The 21,579-nt window shown below is 44.6% G+C and overlaps 1 protein-coding gene across 1 annotated transcript; it reads right to left on the reverse strand.

The window, feature by feature from the left end:
- Nucleotides 1-307: 307 nt before the first annotated feature.
- On the reverse strand, nucleotides 308-20,464 carry LOC118421882. The gene is made up of 13 exons (XM_035829388.1): nucleotides 19,835-20,464; nucleotides 5,778-5,920; nucleotides 5,226-5,335; nucleotides 4,834-4,947; nucleotides 4,188-4,292; nucleotides 3,923-3,958; nucleotides 3,312-3,665; nucleotides 2,702-2,839; nucleotides 2,144-2,281; nucleotides 1,422-1,527; nucleotides 947-1,020; nucleotides 821-905; nucleotides 308-545 (listed from the first exon to the last, which is right to left on the reverse strand). Exons 1-13 carry the CDS (start codon nucleotides 19,994-19,996, stop codon nucleotides 308-310), a joined length of 1,803 nt encoding a protein of 600 aa, XP_035685281.1. The 5' UTR covers nucleotides 19,997-20,464.
- Nucleotides 20,465-21,579: the final 1,115 nt, after the last annotated feature.

A 21,579-nucleotide genomic window follows, 5' to 3' on the forward strand; every position in this document is an offset into this window, starting at 1 on the left:
CGTCACAATTCCTATCCGTGGGCCGGCCGGCTATTTGTGGGAACGACAAATTGAAGTTTATGCCAAGAATATGCTCAGGGTAAGCTGTTGCATTGTTTTTGGTAGGTTTATATCGGCTTTTATATCTTACTATTCTTTCCTCCAAACTGCCCGTTATCTTCAAGCAGGTCCTACGGAGCATAAGGTACTATCAAAAGCTGCCAGAGGAGTGAAGCAGGTTCCGGTAGGCAAACACACTCCTAGGCCAGCTTCACTCCTCTGGCAGCTTTTGATACTATCTTATGCTACCGTATCATCTGCTTGGAGATTATGACCTGGCCTCTTTGTGGAAATGTGACATTAGCGTCATGAGGTGACCATCCTCCCCTGGGAGTAAGAAACGCTGTCCTACCCGTCTCGCGTACTGCACCCACTGCTGACAGTAACGCCGCACATACTCCAGACCCTGCCGAATGTGCTCCTCGTACAAACTAGCCATAATCTCTTGGCTACAGCCGGACGTGAACAGGATGGCGCCGTAACACCTGTACAGTCCGCTCTGTGCTCTGTAGGAGATACAGTACAGGGAGATACAGTACATGTGCGGTCACATTATTGTTCACACATAGAGCTCTGTACACTTCTAGGACCACAGACTCGCCATAATCTCCTGGCTACAGCCGGACGTGAACAGGATGGCGCCGTAACACCTGTACAGTCCGCTCTGCGCTCTGTGGGAGATACAGTACAGGTAGATACGTTTGCTGTGCACTATTACACAAACAGTTCTGCACACTTCTAGGACCACAGACTTGCCATAATCTCCTGACTACAGCCTGACGTGAACAGGATCGCGCCGTAACACCTGTACAGTCCGCTCTGTGCTCTGTGGGAGATACAGTACAGGTAGATACGTTTGCAGTGCACTATTACACAAACAGTTCTGCACACTTCTAGGACCACAGACTTGCCATAATCTCCTGACTACAGCCTGACGTGAACAGGATGGCGCCGTAACACCTGTACAGTCCGCTCTGCGCTCTGTGGGAGATACAGTACAATGCTATGTGTTCTTAATATTTCACACGTCCAGCTCTGCACACTTCTACATGTAGGGCCACCGATTTGCCATGTGACACTTGTGCAGTTCGCTCTCACATAGGCAGCAAGCTTCCTTGCTGTTTCAGTAGTAGGGTATGTTTTTACAGGGAGGGGTTGCTAACAGTTCCTCTTTAACGTGCATGAAGCAGCTCGTAGAACATGGGAGCCCACTTTGACGTCCATTCCGAAAGACGGGTGCAGGCCCAAACGAGATGCCCTTCCCAGATTTGAACCGGGGTCTCACAGTTACCGATCCAGGAACTGTGATGCTGCTACCAGTTGAGCTACAGGGACATCTATTTATTTTTTTACACAGTGATAAACCTGAAGTAGTTCTTTACCTGCAGTACTCCTGGGGGTCGTTCTGGACGTTCCGTCGTGACGTCAGCTGAAAGTCGTCGAAACACTTGCTGACGCCGGCCTGGAACGTCCGCCTGCAGCGGCGGTCTGGCGGAAAAACAAAGTTGTATACGTCACAGAAAATCATAGAGAGATAATTTTCATAACGCTGGACATGGTTATCATGCAAAATAATGAAATATCGGAATCAACCTTTTCAAAAAAAGTAAGTCAACATTTGTCCCTCTGTTTGGTACTAGATACTATCTTTGGTGACCTGGCCCACGGACCTTACGTCACGAGGGGGAAATAAAACTTGTTAAAAGGTAGATTGCATGGGCAGGTTAGCCAAATTGTAAAGTGTGATATAGTAAAGACACCAAATTACGCAATACGTCAAGAGAATAGTCGTGGGTATAATTTGTGTTTATTCTGACGCACACATTTCTATTTCTCGTTTTCACAAACAGGCCGGCCGGGACCGGGAAATGTGACGTTAGACTTAGAATGTTTATGGATGATAAGTTAGGCTAAGGTCACATTTGTAAACCGGGGACCGGCCGGGCAACTTTCAGGAGCAAAAATAATGATATCAAAGACATCAAAATACACGAAGTGTCACAATAAGATTCATGGACATGATTTGTGTATATTTCTTGAATTTTCCGTTTCTTTAATAAAACATCCGGCTCGGAAATGTGACCTAAGCCTTACAGATACAAACCTGGGTCCTCCCTGCACCGACACACCTCACACCCAGACTCGTCCTGGTCCAGTCCCCAGTCGCAGTGCATCCACTCGCAGTCCGGTGGCCGGCAGATCGGTCTCTGCGCCTGTGCCGCTCGGAACGCCACGGCATGGTCTGTGGTATAACAGCGTCGGGGAACGGTGAGTTCGGATTTTTTAAAATTTTCTGGGTGTTGTTGAATGTGTGTGTGTGTCTGTGTACATGTAGATGTCTGTGTGGTTATATGTGTTTGATTATGGTGTGTTGATGTGCATTGTGTGTGTGAGTGAGTTTGTATATGATGAGTGTGTGTATGAGTGAGTAGGGCTGTGTATGTGTGTGTGTGTGTGTACGCGCGCGCGTATGTGTGTGTGTCGGTGTGTGCTTGAGTGCTTGAGTGTGTGTAATTTAAATAAAGTCAAAGTCACCGTGTGGGTGCACACGTGTATTCATATATGTATCCACCCGATGCTACAATCCCATACTCTAGGAAACCATTTTTATTCTTCATAGATATGTGACAATTCTATAAATAATCATATGACCCCCACTGACCTCTGCTGGGCGGTAGACACTCACACACCTCACAGTCATAGTCGTCTGTCCGGTAACCATGGCGACAGTCCAGGTCACAGGTCAGCTCCTGACAGAAGGTGGGTAGCCGCCGGGACAGTCTGTTCTGTTCTACAGGGACTGCAGACGGACATAGTTGTTATTTTGATAATTTCTGGATATTACCGTTGTAGAATGCGAAAGTCAATTCCAAAGATGACAATGTAAAGAACAAAATGAAGAAGATAATCATCTGGTACACGATACTCTATGTGTCTTGTCATTTTTCAACCTTTCTGATCACATAGATTTCATAATGAGGGCAACTTTTTATTTTGGCTAAACTTTTTTTTATTCGCACGCTCGCATCAGTTTTGGGGTTTCTAGAAGATGTTATCCGTTCATGTATAATCAAAATAAACATGGCCTTATTAAGAACAATAATTATAGCCTCCTTCCGTCAGTTTTTGGTCATAATACACTTTTACCGACAGACTATTAGCAAACCAGCACAAAAAGAAATGGCCAGCAAAAGTCTAGTATAAGCCCAAAAAAGTACGAAAAGGGCCCAGAGAGCCTGCTATAGAGGCTACAAGAAATATTGTTCAGTTACCTTCATCTCTACACTCGCATATCTCGCAGCCGTAGTCGTCTTCCCTGTATCCCCCCGCACAGCTGATGGAACAGTCCAGGTCCTGACACCCGAATCCAGAACTCTCCGAACCGTCCTCTACTCTGTAGAACATGTACCCGCTGCCGAGGGAGTTTTCTTCTTCATTTAAAATCTCTACTGTCCGTTCTGTTGTTGTTTGTGGAGAAACTGTTGTTGGCACCATCGTTATTGTTGTGGCTAGTATTGTTGTTGTTGTTGTTGTTGGTTCCAAGGTAGTGGGGATGGCGGTTGTTGTGGGCGGTACTGCCGTTATCGTTGTGGTAGGGATGAACACTGTAGTTGTCGGGGCGACCGCTAGGGGGTATTGACAAGCGACAGATTAATTAGCGAAGGCGTTGATGGATTTTACAACATCAAATGGACAAAACTCTACATAGATGAAGAACCAGATATGGCTACTGAAGTGGTAACAAGTGTAGTATGAAGATAAGAAAAAGAAGTGTTTTAAGATGACACAGGTATCATGATTGCGATCATTGAAAAGCTATAAAGTATAATGTTTTATTGTTTTATGGATGGGTGAAACAGGAATATACGAAACGGTAACTTACGAGTAGACGTCGTCAGGGACGGAGAACAATCGTCACCTGTAGATAATGGGAAAAGTTGAGAAAATTGTGTCAGTAGCATCTTAAACATTTGCTTAGCTAGTAATCTGATCATCTATCCCATATCCATACCCACACGTTTAAATGTCAGTTGAAATGTATACTTCATAAAAGAACAAGCCGGTTGTTGGGAATCACACACACTGTATGTGTACTGCATCTGTTCTACCTCAGAGTGGGCAGGTACGGAGTCCTATAAAAGTTTTACCGTTATGTGGTGTGTTGGTGAGCCGGTTGTAGGGGATCACACAGACGGTGTACAGCTTCTGGTCCAGCTTCTTCCGCATCTCAGCCGAGAGGGTGGGCCTTCTACCTGCGGAGATATATTTAAAACGTCATAATACAATAGAACATCTGGCAAAAATCAATCCCATGCTTTTTTTATCATTTACCGAACAAATAAGGAAAAAGAAGGATATCCCATGCATTCATAAGTTTTTTTTGCGATTTTTGTGTGTACATCAATCATTGCATTTTCCTATGATCATAACTAACTTTGGACCATAGCCAAGCCAACCTTCCCATCCTACCTGTCTCCGGGTACGCCATCTTCTGCTTTACATCCTGTCACTAAACCATATCAAAATGACTACAAAATCCACAAAAGAAACACGCAAACTAAAAAAAAAAAAACATTTTCAAGGAGGCATCAATAAGGTAACTCACCAACAAAAAGTCGCTACAATTAACTTGTACATAATGAAGTCTACATGTGGTTTTATTCGAAAGACTTGTTACTGAATATACTTTTTTTACGACTTTTTCATTTTGTATATCTTTACATAAACGTACAATAAAGGCTATCATTTACTTATAAATTCAAAGATCATGGTAATGTTTAGGGCGTGACGTACTGAGTATCCAGGCGAGGTTCATGTTCCGCCTACACGTCCCGTCCGAGTTCCTGACCAGACAGTTATACAGCAGGGCGTAGTTCTGGTAGTCTGTGTCCAGGATCCACAGGTCACCTGTAGAAACAAGATAGGGTATTAAAGGTACATGTTATACAAGTGTACGGCAGTGCATAGTTCAGATTATCACGCTTTAAATTTGTCCAGCGCATCTCTACTACAAACAGAAACCATAGACATAGTCAACAATTTTTTCAGCGTTGGTTATAGAAAAGCAAATGTACAACATTTCAGGTAGACATCATATAACTTAAGATAGTTGTAGGATTACAGTCTTTCAGTTGTATAATTGCTTTATAGCACCTTGGCTAGTGAATTGTGTTCATATTTCTCACCCTCGTCGAACGGGTAGTTGAAGCCTGCGAACTTGTAGGTCATTTTGGCGGGAGGGTCGTAACTGGTGGCCATCAGCCGGCCCGGGATCATCAACTGGCACCGCCCGTCACTATGGAAACGGCATGTTAATGACGTAACATATTTAGAAAAGAAAAGCAACGTCAAAATTTCAAGCTGGTAGTTTAGCGGTAGAAGTGGATGCAGCTTTTGACTTTGATCTTCGCTGTGGGTCGCTGCAAAGGCGTTTAACCTTGCAGAAAAGAGTATTCAGACTCCAATGACCATTTTCAGGTTTATAAAGGTTAGACATCCAGGCAAACCACATTTCAATACATTTAATCTCTAGAACTGGATAAAAACCGTTCTTTATCCAGTTGTAGAGGTTGAATTGTGTTTGAATGACCATTATCATTGTAGGGTTGATCTGACGAAAGAGTGGTTACCATAACAACAGTTATCTTAGAATAGTGCCAAAATGAATGAACGAATGGATGGATGGGAAAATGAATGAATGAATTAGTTGATTAATAGAGTGATAATTTTTCGGTTACATTTTTCCGAAGTACGAGACGGAGGCGTCCCTGCCGTTGGGTTTGACGTCGAACACAAAAGCGCCCCCTGTCGACACTATGTCAGGATGACCGCGGAAGGAGTGATGTCTGACCCGGGCGATCTCGTACCACTTTCCGCCAAACTGTTGGGGCACAAAGTAATTTTATCAAGATATCAAAACAAAGTTCTGCTGTAGTACATAATCTCCAAGCAGATCCTACGGTAGCATTTTTATTCTCAGCTTTTCTTCGCTGACGAAGATCGTCTAGGGATGTTGCCCATGTCTGGTGCAGGCGGGCTGGTGGCTGACGAGCCCAATCCGTGACAGGCAGACTCGGCCGCAGCGGCTGCAGGTCAATGCTGGGTCTGTGTAAGATAGTATTAAAAGCTGACAGAGGAGTGAACTTGGGCCTCGGAGTGGTATGCTCGTCTAACTCCCTTTGGTCGGCTATACCCCTTGGCCTGCTTTGCTACTATCTTACTTTCGTCACAAATCTTAGCCTGATAAGACAAGACATTAACACATATCAAATGTTATGACAATCCAGTCATAGCTTCTTGAGTTATGCTACCCGAAAGGTATTGCATGTACCACGTTGTATTCTGATTGAAAAAAAAAAAACTTCAACCAATTGCGAATATCATCTTGTGACAAGGTGTTCTTGACGTTAAAATATAAGTTGTTGGTTCGAATTCCTATCAATGCTGTGCCCTGTGGAAGGGCAGTATTTTCTCACAGGCCCCAGGTGAAATGTTGGGGAGTAATGCCATGTTATCCATATGGTCTTGCCTTGGGACAATTCACCAGTGCGGATTGGCAGAGAAGACTGGCTGTGAAAATGTTTTGTTTTACTCCAGTTATATTTAGTAACGGCACTAAGCAGAGGTCAGCCTTGTGGCTCTACCAATTGAGATATAGAATCATCCCCATGGAGTTACCGTCTGTACAGCATTTGGCAGAAAATTTGGATACGAAAATGTTTTGTTTTACTCTAGTTATATTTAGTAACGGTACTCAGCAAAGATCAGTCTTGTGGCTTTGAGAAAGGAGAAAGGAGAAATAGAATTAACCGGTCATCGTCTGGGCAAAATTAGGTCCATTTTAGCAGAAACTTTGGCTGCGGAAATGTTTTGAACTCAGGTTCGGTTTAAGCTATTTTTAGTAACTATGAACAGCAAAGGGCATCAAATTGACCCCTTTACAGTTTTAACAACTTCACCTGCGTGTAGTCAAGGCCATGTTTTGAGCAGGAAATAGTACAAATCCTAATTCAGCCCAGATTCAGGAGGAACAATGACCGAGTCGCGTCCTTGAGTTCTGTAATTCATTACCAAAGGTTCATGACTTGTAACTGGCTTTTGAAAGTCCGGCAATCTTTTAAGCAAAGAACTTACGTGTCTTTCCCATGGAATTCACATTTCTTTCTTTACCTAGTGTTTGTGTCGTATAACTGATAAGTCGCCTTTAGGCGCAATAATCCAGGTGTGCGACAGTAATAATAAGCTGTGGTGTTGTGTGAGGTAGTGTTGGCCTCGAAACACAGACGTCCCGAGTTTGATACCCGCCGTGCCTCCCACGTTGTTCCCTTGGGAAAGGTACTTTACACGTCGACCTTCCTCACTTCACCGAGGTGTATTACACCCGGAGTATATATATATATATATATATATATATATATATATATATATATATATATATATATATATATATATATATATATATATGACTTACAATAAAATAAGTTACCACAACTTGAGTGCAGTGCCACATTGTCCTCGTGTGTCTTCGAACCCAAAACCTTCATATTCTAAGTCAGAAACCCTATCCACAATGCCACCTTGCCACCTTTCTACTACTATTACGAGCTCTCTCTCGACGTACGGTCTGATTCATAGTGACTTTGCCTTCCCTATCAGCAGTTTAACCTTCCTCTTGTTTAGGAACAGCTTCCGGCGAAAGTAAACTTCACCTCCCCCACCCTGACCCCGGCAGGTAACCCGGCACACAACTCACTCAAACACTGACTCTGGTTACGTTTGCCACACTGACTTAATTTTATGGATAACATCTTCTGGAGACCCTAAAACTAATGCGCGAGGGTGAAAAATGCTGTAAATCCACAAGACCAAACATCCAGATCTTTCTTTCCCAGGCTTGGTGTGTCTTATGTTCACCTCCAGTAAGTCTTCAAGAGACAATCGTCGCCATTTCAACAATGGTGCTGTGGTCCCATGCCCTGACCATGTGTCCATGCCCTGACCATGTGTCCATGCCCTGGCCATGTGCCCCTTACCCTGTAGAGCAGATCCTCAGGCAAGCATAAGATTCTGATTGACCAGGGGTGCGCGCGGATGTCATCCATAACATTAAGGCAGTGTGGCCCAAGGGTTCTTTATCCTGGAATAAACGATGATATCTTTGAACTCAAGCTAAACCAATGGACAAAAAGGTCCACAAAGCGTACATTGTATGGATGGCATCCTCTACAGACTCCAAATCTAACGAGAGACGGTGACAAAACCCGATATCACCATGAGCCAACACGTCTTTTATTCCTATATCAAAGAACTTGGGTGGTAGACTAGTATGACCCTTTACCAAGTTGGAAACTACACTTAGTTTACAACACAGGTGTCACTTCTACTACTACAGTCACTTGTACCTCACCAGTGCAACTTCTACAAGTATAATCAAGCTTCCCCACGATATATTTTCCCATTTTGACATTTTCTTGTCTCTTGACCTTTCCTGAGGGGAATTCTTTTTTTTTCAAAATCAGGTGGAATTCAATGACCGTACTGATGGCAACCATGCAATTTAATTGTTGAGGCCTATAGCTAATAGACGTTTTGAACAGACACCGTTTAGCACATTTCTTCAGTGATCCCAAAGTAATTGTTTACATTGAGAATCCTCTAAGAATATAAAACGACGAGCTGTCCCCAGTTGCTCGGGTCCGGCCAATGTAAATGTTAAGCACGCCTCCCCGGTCATTGTGTCAGACGACATTCTGGCGCGGGACGGTCGCGGTTGCCATGGAAACGCGGTACATCTGGCCGGAGGTGTCCGGGGCAGGGTGACGGATGCGTTCCAGTTTCCGCAGACTGACACGATTTCTGTCGGCGGGTCGTGCGGGTTGGACCCGCGCCATGTTTGGGACGTGTCACCCGCAGGCACGTTCCTGAAGAAGACAGATGGTCTTGCTGAATACGGGCTTGACACAGTGAAATTTGTCTGATGGAGTCCAAGAAAGTGTGTTTATGCCCCGGGGTTACCTGAAAATCTGGTCATTACGCTAACCTTCAAACAGTTCTTCCGAATAACAAAAGCAAAGATACAGTATTCTTAAACTGTCTCAGAAAAAGTTGTCGAACCTAATATTTTAGATTTTCGAGTTAACCCCGCAGGCACGTTCCTGAAGAAGACAGATGGTCTTGCTGAATACAGACTTGACGTCTTAACGTTCGGGGCAATTTGTCTAATAGAGTCCGAGAAAGTGTGTTTCTGACCCAGGGTTACCTGGGAATCAGGTCAATGCTATAAACCTACAACCAGTTCTTCCGACTGGTAGCAAAATTGTCTCTATGTGAAAACACATACTGTCAGTTATTCTTCCACTGTCAGAAGTCGAACCAAATGAGTTAGAATTTAGAGTTAACTTTCAGACTAGAGTAGACGCATGTTATATATAGTTCCTAAATTCTATCCTAATTTCTCAAGCTCCGCGTTTGCAGACAAAAAGGTAAACTACTAACTCCTTCATAAGAAGTTAATAACTGGCCAAGGTGTGTTCTGAACTCCGGTGGCTCCGAACACGTCTTGGCCAGTTAAGCTCCTTATGATTGTCCTGCTTGATACAGGCTTGACGCCTTAACGTTCAGAGCAATTTGTCTGATGGACTCCAAGAAAGTGTGTTTCTGACCCAGGGTTACCTGAGAATCAGGTCAATGCTATTAACCTACAAGCATTTCTTCAGAATAGCAAAATCGTCTCTATGTGGGCTGACGTAGACTGCTATTATCATGGAAGCTCATCTGTGTTGGAGGTCATCATAGTACAGTGCTAAACTTCCAACACTAAAGTACACACGGATCAAATTTTCAACGATCACTGTTGCCGTCTTCAGGATGAATACTGATGACCAATCACTTCAGAACGTAAACTCGCGAGAGACAGGTCGCTATTCTTCCACAGAGAAAGAAGTCGAACCCAATGCGTAATAGAATATAGAGTTAGCTTTTGGACACATGTTGTATTGTTGTACAGACAAAGAAAACTACCTTCCTTCTAAAACCACCTCCCTGACCACACATAACAGAAAAGGTGGGATCATTTGTCTTTCAATGCCTCAGAAACATTGTCGACCCCAATAAGTCAGAGTTAGCTTCTAGACTAGAGTAGACACACACTGTATTATTCTACACTATTTGTTCAACCCCTTTCATGTTAGCGTGGTATCCAGCCATATTATAGGTCCCGTGTCACTTCTCTCTTCATTTACAGAAGAGACTCGGGAGACTGCTTGGAGATTAAGTAAATACGACCTTTAGAATAAGCAACGTAAAGTGAGGTGAAAAGTCGTCGGTCTGTTTTTCTAATAAGACTTTCTAAAGAGTTTGTGTGGGTCTCTCCATTGGCGCTTTTTCTGGCATTAGTCTACAGGTCTATACAGGGAAAGATGTATCAAACGCCGGAATGGGAATAATACAAGAAGCACCAGTCGCACATCTACTTTTGGCAACACATTTGGCAACACGGAATCACTAGAAGGATTTACGGTGTTGTTGAACGGACGTAAGAGCCCTGCCTTCAGGTCTCTTGGTCTAATCTCCCAACAGATGCCCCTGTCTGTTTGTGCCCTTTTTGCGCAGTTTCTACGTAGTAGAAAGTTTCTCCGAATGTCTCAATCTTAATAGATCGCTTCTAAGTCTAAGATATCGCAGCACAATGGGCTTCTTAAACTAACCTCTACTAGGCTCCACACGTCGCTGGCAAAAATCCAAGATCGTAGTAGCAATTGGCCGAAAAGACAGATAACATGCCAGAGGAGTTAGCTGGCCAAGAAGATATCATGTACTCAACTTTGTCACCAACTGTATTTCTTTACTGCGTCTAACTCCTCTGGAATGTTATCTGTCTATTTGGCAAATTTCTGCTATTCTTTTGCCAGCGACATTTGGAGACTGGTAGAGACCAGCTTCTAACATGGTGGCCATGAAGTTAGAAAACGAGTCTTTAAATTTCAAAGGACCAGTCTTAAACTGATATTTTGAATTCCTCGAGATCCTCCTTTCCTGTCTATGACATTAACGATGGCGTTATCCTTGTAGCATCTTTATGGGCATCTTTTTACGACGATTCTTGAAGACGAGGTTAGTCAGGGCAAACAATTTAGCGAGACATAAAGAGAACGGGACAAAATAGAATTCCTGATAAAAACGTATAAAAAACGTTAAAAACAGCCGGAGCCGACCCTCTGCTTGGATAGTAGGGTCCAGGTCTTCCTTTAGCATTTGGTCTTATTGGTGGTAGCCATAATACGTATAAAACATCGAAATAACCGAACCTCTCCCTGGACCCTACTACAACTGCTTCGACAGGAGGGCTTTTATTTATGATCTCAACGCTTCACACGAAGGGTCATGGCGCGTTGAACTGTGAAGGCAAAGGTGGGTGGGGAGTAGCCCGCCCCCATATAACCTACACGTGCGGGATGAGGGGCGAGTTCAAGGCCATTCAAGAGGTCTGTACGAGATCGTTAGGCCAATAGTTGGCGGTTGGAACCAAGGTCAAACCAGCAGTTCGCTAATAGTCCGCGTAATAGCCCGTTATCAATGACAGCAGTCGTCATGAGTGTGAGTGTGTGAGTAGGAGGAGTGTACCTTCATAACCGACATGATGGACCCATGTTAGCGGCAGATATAAGGCCATGTAGGACATCTTTAATGAATAATCCTAGTTTGCCCGTGACCCGTGGCCAGTATTAAAAGTCAACGGTGGGGTGGGCAGTATTAGGGTCTAACCCGCCCTCACATAACCTACATTGTGTGGGGCGAAGGACCAATGTTACCGGCAAATATCTTAAACAAATAATCCAAGATTGCAAAATTGTAGTCAAGCTTGGACCCGTGGCCAGTATTAAAAGTCAACGGTGGGGTGGGGAGTTTCAGGGTCTAACCCGCCCCCACATAACCTACATTGTGTGGGGCGACGGACCCATGTTACCGGCAGATATCTTAAATAAATAATCCAAAAGCTTGCAAAATTGTAGTCAAGCTTGGACCCGTGGCCAGTATTAAAAGTCAACGGTGGGGTGGGGAGTTTCAGGGTCTAACCCGCCCCCACATAACCTACATTGTGTGGGGCGACGGACCCATGTTACCGGCAGATATCTTAAATAAATAATCCAAAAGCTTGCAAAATTGTAGTCAAGCTTGGACCCGTGGCCAGTATATTTCAAAGCCAATGGTGGGGTTGGGAGTATCAGGGTCTATCTAACCCGCCCCCATATGACCTTACACGTGTGGCGTGAACGGTGAAGGGCTCGTGTCGTCTGCACAGGAAACCGTCAACTCTTAAAGACCACTTTTACTGATCTTTGACCCGCGCCCTGGCGATATTGAAAGTGAAACCTCCCACATCCTTCAAGATCAAGAGCTTCAATATAATGGCCTTGATACTTGATACATGTAAGATAGGCCTTAAGTGTTTCTAAAGGTGGTCCATTGGGATATACTACACCAATAGAGCTTCAGAGAGAGAGAGAGAGAGAGAGAGAGAGAGAGAGAGAGAGAGAGAGAGAGAGAATGAGGGAATGAGAGAGAGAGAGAGGTGAGAGAGAGAGCGGGAGAGAGGGAGAGAGGGAATGGGAGAGAGAGAGAGAGAGACAGACAGACAGAGAGAGAGGGAGAGAGAGGGGCAGGGGAGAAAGCGCTAGATAGAGGGTAAGAGAGATATCTTTCTTAGCACCATCTAGGGGCAATCTAGAGATTCGACAATGCTATGGTATTGGTACCAATGTGACATTCTGTCAGATAACGTGCACCTACGCCCAGTCAGCCGAATTCCGTCGTTTCGCCATTGAAGTTCATTGACCCCCAAATTCAAGATGGCGTTCCGAACCAATTAGGAAAATACACAAGTCTGGTAACAATACCATTTAAAGTGCAGATTTCTTAATTCATGTTTAGACAGAGACACTAGATTCACTTTGCCTATTCTATTTAAAGAAGCTTGTACGTTTTCAATTTGACAGGAGAAGCATGCCATATTTTTCAGCATTATTTTTCATAATATGAAAATTCTGAATAAACCATCGTCAAACATGTATACATATGCATACATTGTTTGTAATCATTATATCATATCTAACAGATAATATGTCTCGGGCAGCCAATTGTCCCTCTACCAAAGTTCAACTGTGTTGCTGTGCCACCCCCCCCCCCCAACTTTCCACCCTAACCTCTATCTTGAATGAAACGTCGTTGAACACATATTCAAAGTTTAAATGACTGCTTCCTGTAATAAGCACTATAGCAAGCATGTCTTGTATAGCTCTAGACGCACTGCGCTTCTACCAAATTCACCACATGTGTCGCTATACAAGGTCGGACCTGTATTCTGTAATGCCCCCCTCCCCACTTTAACCTCAATGTCAACTTGCATCAGTCAGAAAGAGAACCCGACCTGTGCTGAATTTAGTGGGAAGGTTAGGCCGGCTCTGTGACCTGTTACAAGTACAACATGGAACTAAGTCTTCATAAACTACAGATGTGTTACCCCCATGGGGATAGCAGTGATGTATTATCACAATCTTACAGGTGGGCAGATTTGGACGGGAGTTGTTATAACAAGGACGTGATATATTGGTTTTAATAAAGATGTTTGGTTGGTTTTCATCAGTAAATAACAATTAAAGTGTGGCCTACCTTAAAAAACGGTCTGTTTGTGGAAACGAAAAATAGAGATGTATACATAAAGGTATAGACAAATAATGCCTTAACTCCCCGATGCTGAACTTAGAATTAAAAAAAAAAATGAAGGCCATTTCCATCCCTATGAATGCTATTGCTCAGTACTGTTATCACTAGGGGTGGGTACTGGTACAGAAAATTCAGGTCCAGATACGGTCTAGGTCCAGAAGATCAGGTCCAGGTCCGGACCGTAACCTGATTGTATGTGAAAACTTGTGAATTGGCGCTAATCAAAACAATCGTGTATTTCGCTGCAAAGAAATCTGTTTAATCCTGTTTCCCTGCAAACAAAGCTAACTTCCTCGGTGCGTTTGACTGTAGACTATAAAATCTACTATAAACTCTACGCTACTTAGTTCTTGTTTTTATCTTGCACCGGCAAGTCCCAAAATGTGTAGACGCCTGCCTTCATAATCTGTTCTTTTTTTAAACGGTCTAGAAGTTTTCAGGTACTTTTTTCGGACGTGTCCAACAAGAACTATGTTACTATGTACCAGTACCCAACCCTAGTTGTTACTGTAAAACGAGTAACTTTCCTATATCTCCATCTGTTCTTACTCTCCCCAAACTGTTGGAACCAGGAACTTAACAGGATCGCCCTGGACCTGAACCTTCCACATGAAGAGAAATTTGTGGACGCCTGCCTATAATAGGACCAAAGTTCGGTCCACTGATTTTTTCAGGTCATGTCCAACAAGAAATAAAAGGTTTGTACCCTTAACGATGTACCAGTACCCCAGCCCTAGTTGTCACTATAAAACGAGTACGTTTAATTCCTAAGTAAGCTTCCTACATCCCCATCTGTTCTCACTCTCCTCAGACTGGCGGAACCAAGACCTTAACAGGATAGCCCCGGACCTGAACCTACAACACGAAGAGGTAAGATTACTGTTCCTGACATTTAAGGTTACATATTTCATCAACTTATTTATTTCTTCTTTCAGACCGCACGTGTAGAGAGTTGTTGTGTTGGTTTTCACGATTCTAACATGTGTTTCTGGTCGGTGAAAGTCACATACTAATGGGCAGCGTGTTTGGCTCAGGACCTAGGGGTCCTGGGTTTGAATCCTGCCTTAACATTGATCTTGTGTCTTTGGGAAAGGCACTTTACACGACTTTCCCCACTTTATTCAGGTGCAAATGAGTACCTAACTTCGGCTAGGACCGTCCCTGGAATAGGACGTTAAATGAAGATCCCGTGTTTGGGGAGAGCCACACCCCACGCACGCTAAAGAACCCACCGCACCTTTAAAAAAAGAGTAGAACCATGTCCCGGTGTGTGATCGTTCTGTCTGGAGTTGGTGATCATGATTCACTTCAAATCGACCGGATGGAGGCCTGGCGTACCTTCATACCGTATCAGCCACACGGTGATTTACATCATTCACCCGGACGGAGACCTGGCGCATCCCCGTCTTGAAGTCAACTAGAAGAAAGGCTATGCCATCCTGTAAGGGGTGGTATATTAAACCACAACGATGCTGTAATACACCGTATGACTATGACTGACTGACTGACTGAACGTCACACGGTTCCGAAGGAAACCATTTGCCCCCAATCCCCGTACCTGTCAGAGTTTCCCTCCGACAACCGTCAGAATTTAGCGCCAAAATCCGAGACAGGTGCGAAGTTCAGCCTCGGCCTCGCAGATACGATCAACAAAAGTAGCGGAATAATTGAGAACAGATTACTCAGGCGTCAAACATGCATACCGCGGTAATACAGATGCAGTAACCGTGCTTTGTACAAAGTGCTCCGGTCGTCAAAGTTTTAAGATAAAAATCTAGCACTAAACCTCTCCAGTTGTGAGACTTGTTTTAACCAATGCGTTAGGATTACCTGTGGAATTCTGAGGGACTAACACCTAAGCACAAACTGTGAAACATTAGTCAGAAAATAACAAGTAAAACGGAAGGATGGTTGTGAACATAGATGAGATACTATACAGATGTCGCCAGATGTTTAAGGTAAATTGAATCATTTACATCAATGTACAGTTGACAAATAGCAAATCCATCCAATAGACAGAAATAGGACGAACAAGGGAGGCCGCTATGGGGCCCAAACCTGCACCATTTACGCCTACACCCCATTTCCTACCCGGCCGGACTGTTTGCGGAAACGAAAAAAGTGTACATGCCAATACATATGTACAAGGCATGCTATTAAATTATTTTGGGTCCATTTTATGCTTTTGTTGTGTTTTATATCGTAGTTTTCGTTCTTCCTGAACCTATTTGTCGATAAAATGTCGTTGGGCACTCAGTCAAATCGCTCTGGCGCCGCAGTGACACCGCCAACGTGCCGCAGTTCACTGATAATCTTATGCCAACGTAGGATCTGCTTGGAGATTCGGCCCGCACACCTGACCCAAGCTCCGCCAGTGCCCTTGGGTAACCCGAAGCGCCAGTCCTTGGATAGACGATGTGAGAGTAGCGGGGGACTTCAGCACGGATTACAGGCTGACATTTTGGACAAATTAGCCGTACTGAGTGTCCAGCGGGAGGGCCGTGTGGTTTATATCAGGCTTGTGTAAGGCTTTACAGCGCCGTGTGATGCTATACCTGATCTAGCTGTGATCATGACGACCGTGTCGGGATAGTGGACAGGAGTGATAAGAGATGGGTACTGGTACAGAAAATTCAGGTTCAGGTCCGGTTCAGGTCCAGAGGATCAGGTCCAGGTCCAGACCTGAACCTGAACCTGGACGCCGTACCGGTACCCATCTCTAGTACTAGTAGTGATACAATATAGTCGAACATGAAAGACACGTCGGCGTAGATTGCACTATGTATGTTAATGTTAATGTTTTGTTTCATTTATTTGACAAAATATGAATATGATGCAATAACAAAAGATAAAACAGGTGCAGAACACGGGGAAAGCGTGTAAAGTTTATGTCGACCCATTCTCCTCTAAACTTAACAAAGTTCGTATGATCTATAAATGATAAATGATAGAAAAATCATATTAATTTTATAAAAAAGTAAATTTCCTTCCTTAAGACGTATGAGTTACACTAAACAACTTTATTTTCTCATTTCTTTTGATAAGCTTAGCGTTACACTTGCTAAACCCATACAATCCTACATTTTACCGATTACCTGATGATCTTTATTTGCATGTTCCTGCCCATGTGGGCTAAATGCAGCAAATCCCATGATGGGATACTAAAGACTAAGTACCAGGAAGCGAGAAGAAGCCAAACATCTATGCTAGACTAGACCTGTATGTGATACTTTAACATGTATCTTTTGTCGTGACCTGTACAAAGTACAATGAAGGCCTAATACATTACTTTGTGAAAAATCAACTCGTCTAGACATGCCGACACTACCCTACATCTGCTTGGACACACCAGCTGGAATTGAGCCATTACATTCTACAGTGGCCACACGGGAGAAAAGAAGATAGACATCACGTTATGCAGTAGAGTAAGGGAACCAAACTTGGCGTCCCTTTGGTCCTATCCTCCTTCTAACATCACAACACCCACACATGATAGAAAAGGTGGTATGTAGTAGAGTAAGGGAACCAAACTTGACGTCCCTCTGGTCCTATCCCCCTTCTAACATCACAACACCCTGTTGTTCGTCCGTCGAGTCGACGAGGACGCTTTTGTCATCGTTATCGTCCATCCTTCAGGTAGTCACATGAGTTCGCAGTTGGCTGTATAGCCCTATCTTCGCTCTGAATTGTCTAAAACCCCACGCATAATAGAAAAAAAAACCCACACATAATAGAAAAGGTGGGAACATTCGTCTTCCACTGTCTATGGAATAGAGGTCGAACACAATAACAAAGAATATGGAGTAGCTTTTAGACTAGGGTAGACACATGCTATATTGTTATACACTGTTTGTAGTCTTTCATGTTACATGTACATGCAATCAGCCCTCAGGCAATTGCAAGAACTTACAATATACTTTCATTGAGGGTCTCTAGGTCGTTTCACCCCGTCTCTCAGTCCCATGTTAGTGTCAATCTCCTCCGGAGGTGTGGATCGTCGAATATTGGGCGAAGAGGGCAAGAAACGTCAGAAACCCTATGGTGGTCAAACTCCCCTGGCAACATTATTTTCAGTACAGCCAGCTTAGCTCAAATGCAAGCGACAAGGCCCATGTGCGTCGCGTATCCCCGGTCAAGGCTAGCCTCGGTCTCTTTGCCCGCCGTTTTCCATCATTGGGAAAGCATGGGAATGAACACTACGCCGTTGGTCTAGTGGGATGTATGCAAATCAAGACCAGTTCGCACTTCAATGCCAATTCTTTCTGAGATCTGTAACTATATAGCCGGTACAACCACCCTTGGGAGTAACACACCGGTTTCTGTATCTGTATCGGTTGGGAGTCACACCCCAGTTTCGCGGCAAGCTGGTTATATCACATACTTATAGCACATCTAGCCGATCTTGTTTAAAGCTGCCTAATGAGACTAACCCCTACTGTACTTGGTAGCTATAGCAACGTGTTAAACTCTAGGATACTTCTAGGGAAAACGAATGTTGGAACGCATCAAGTTTTTTCCAGCATCACTGAAATGGGACAAATTCCTCATCCTCACTCCAGGGCAAACTGGCCTACATTTGCACCATTACCAAGAAGTGAGAAGAAGCCGAACTTCTGAAATAGAAACCTCCTTGGTCTATGATACTATTACGTATGTTCTATCTCTTATTAAATGTTACCTGTACTTAGCACAGTTGGGCAAAAATGTAGAATAAAGGTCTTCATTCATTACCTCCCACTACATGTTCTGTATGTATAACAACGAACGTGTAGCCTTCAGGTTGCCAAACAGCGTGATTCCTTTGCCCTGAGACATCCTTACAAATAAACAGGGATTCAACCCACTCTTTGGGTGACTTCCAAATGGAACATACGTATCTTCCTACGCCTGTCTGTGAAGTAACGTCACTTCCAATACTAAACCCCATAAATAACACTTGTTTGGAAAGGACCCATATACACAAGCGTCCAGACCACATTTCTTTTAAAGAGGAATGAATAGACGGACTCTCCTACACATACAGTTGTGTAGTCATCACTTGTGTTAAAGTTTAGTAGCTACTCTACACTGTAGTACACGTAACGATCGTCAAGTAGACTGATAAAATCTAAGCCGTTAAAGTGTCAAGATGTTTTAGTATCAGGAAAAGAAGTCGAACCCAACAAGTTACAGTTTTGTGTTAGCTTTTAGACTAGAGTAGACTACACTGTACACTTTCATGTTGACTGCAATTAGCCCTCGGGTAAGAATTTGCAATTAACTATTCTTGTTATCAAATTAATGACGACAAGCTCCATTTTAAGACTTTCACCCTCCCTGCTAGCTTTTTCGACTCACCCTATAACTGTTACCAGTTAGCCGTAATTAGTTATAAGGACTGCGTCCAAGTGGTGTTTAGCAAGAGGCTGCAGATTTCATCATGGTGTGTCTGTGTGGCCCGGATGGTGAAGAGTCGGAGAGAGAGACGTGTGGGCTTCGCGCCAGGGACGGTCCCCGAGGGCCGCTTTACGGATTTATGAAAGTAAACTAAGACAGAGAAGTTATGTTGTCCATCACGACAACGGGAATTTGAGCTTACGTAATCTTGAGCGGACTTCTATTACAAACAGGCGCATCTTACTGTGGTAAGAAGGGAGTTAAGGGAAGCCGTGGTGATTCTCATGTTTCCGACAAGGCTGACAGAAAGGTGCGAGTGAGTGTCAGTGGCCTTTCACCCAGCCGTGTCAAACCTACACCGACGTTTGGTTGTGAGAGCACGTCCTAACCGGTAGAGGTGGCATACAGGTCCTCTTTGCGACCTGGCCGGGTCTTACAATTATACCAGTCCAATGCAGGGCGGCTGCGAGTCTTTGGCAGCGAACAAGTGGAAGAACAACAGCAACAGGCAGCCCTATCTTGCCGAGGTTGACACCGACGTTTGGCTGTGAGAGCACGTCCGGTCTGGGAGAAGTGGCACACAGGTCCTCTTGGCGACCTGGACGGGTTCTTACCAAACCACGGCGAGGTGACTGCGAGTCTTTGGGAGCGAACAAGTGGAAGAAGAAGAACAACAACAACAACGTTACAGCCCTACCTTAGCGAGATTGAAGTCCTCCTGTACGGGAATTTTGTCCACGATGCACGTTCTCCGGCGCACCTTCCTTGCTCCCCCGGACCTGAGATAACCCATGGCCGGCCCGCCCAACGACACCAGCGCGGCAAGACACAGCAGACGATATGACAACCCGGCAGACATTTCAGTCCTACGTTACGTACGATCGGCTTGCCTGGATGGACAACCAAACCAAAACGGCGCGCGTGCAAAGTGGAATCAGGCGCCCTCCGCTCCCGTTCGTTTCCCGTATAATTCTAGGCTATTTACGACGAGACCAGGAAGCCTTGATTGAACACTGTCGGTAGGCGGGGCTTCGTTGCCAAGGGCAACAACAAACTTTTCCCGCGCAAACCCGCGCCGCACGGCAGACGACAGTTAAAAACGCGAGTGTGTACTTCTGATTTAAGCGCTATCGCACAGACCAAATAAACAAGTAGTGGAGTGGGGGAGAAAGTTTTTGAAAGTTTTCCAAAAGAGACGCCGGTACGCAGCGAGACACGCGCCGCGGGCGTCGATTGTTTTGAAGACCTCACAGTTGAAGAAAAGGTCGCGCCATTTAATCTTAAAGCAGAGGACCTTTTTCTCATGTGCCGTTTGTTTCTGTCAGCCATGCCCCGGCCACCGACTTGGACCGTAGCGCCATTAATTCATTCACAACAAGCGGCCGGCTCTCCCCCGCCTGGCTGGATTTGTAATAAAGAACGGAAGATTTATGGTAAGCCGAACGGCTTGATCCAGTTTCCACCCACCCGGCCTAGCCTCCATCAGGCCTTTCTACGGGGGTACTGGCATCGTCGAAACCGGCAAAAAGGCGGGAAATTGGCCAGGGCACAGTCCCCAAGCAAACCCTACGGTGCTTTAGAGATAGTATCAAAGCTGGCCAAAGAGTATAGCCTGCACCGGTGCCCGTTTGACTTTGACTCCCTTTGGCCGGCTAAACTCCTTGGCCAGTTTTGATACTATCTCTATTAAAGGCACCGTAGGGTCTGCTTGGAGACTAGCCAGGGCAGTAAGTCCGCTCTTCTAAAAGTCCATGTTTACTAGCCTCAACCAGGCCGGGGTCCTGGGATCGTGAAAATCGGCAAAACGTCGTGAAATGTAGTCTCCGAGCAGACGTGTTAGGTGGTTATGAAAATATAAGAATTTGGCGAAATAAGTCGCCATGGGATTTCAGTAAATATTTTGCAGCCGGCCGGTCAGTTCACTCTTAGTCAAGCCTCCATAGCAGGCTCTCTTGGCCCTTTCTTGTCTATTTTTTTGGCTCATAATACACTTTTTCTGTCCATTTCTCGGTAAACTCCTTTCCTGAGTTCCTCGACAAACTCCCTTTGCCGGCATAAGAGAACCTAGCTTACGTTGAAAATCGCTAACCAGCCCCGTTCGAAGACTGCAACTGAGGCTAACTACACCCAGCCGGCTCGATAGACGTAAAAAGGCCCAGCAGAGAGCCTGCTATGGAGGCTAATAATAGCCAGCGTAGTGAATCTCGTAGAGACTATAGCCAGCTAACCTTCGATGCAGTCTGCGAACGGGGCTGTTTTTTTTTAACGAATTTTAGGGGGGCGGGAGTGATTCGCGATTTTCAACTTCGAAACGGGGCGAACTACCTTCCACGGCAAACTCCCTTTTCCGGCATATAAGAGAACCTAGCTAAGGTTAAAAATCGCAAACCAGCACCCCCAGCGCCTCCCCCCTGAATTAAAAACCAACCCCGTTCGAAGACT

This window comes from Branchiostoma floridae, chromosome 8 (assembly GCF_000003815.2).
Source record: "Branchiostoma floridae strain S238N-H82 chromosome 8, Bfl_VNyyK, whole genome shotgun sequence".
Classification (NCBI taxonomy): Eukaryota; Metazoa; Chordata; class Leptocardii; order Amphioxiformes; family Branchiostomatidae; genus Branchiostoma; species Branchiostoma floridae.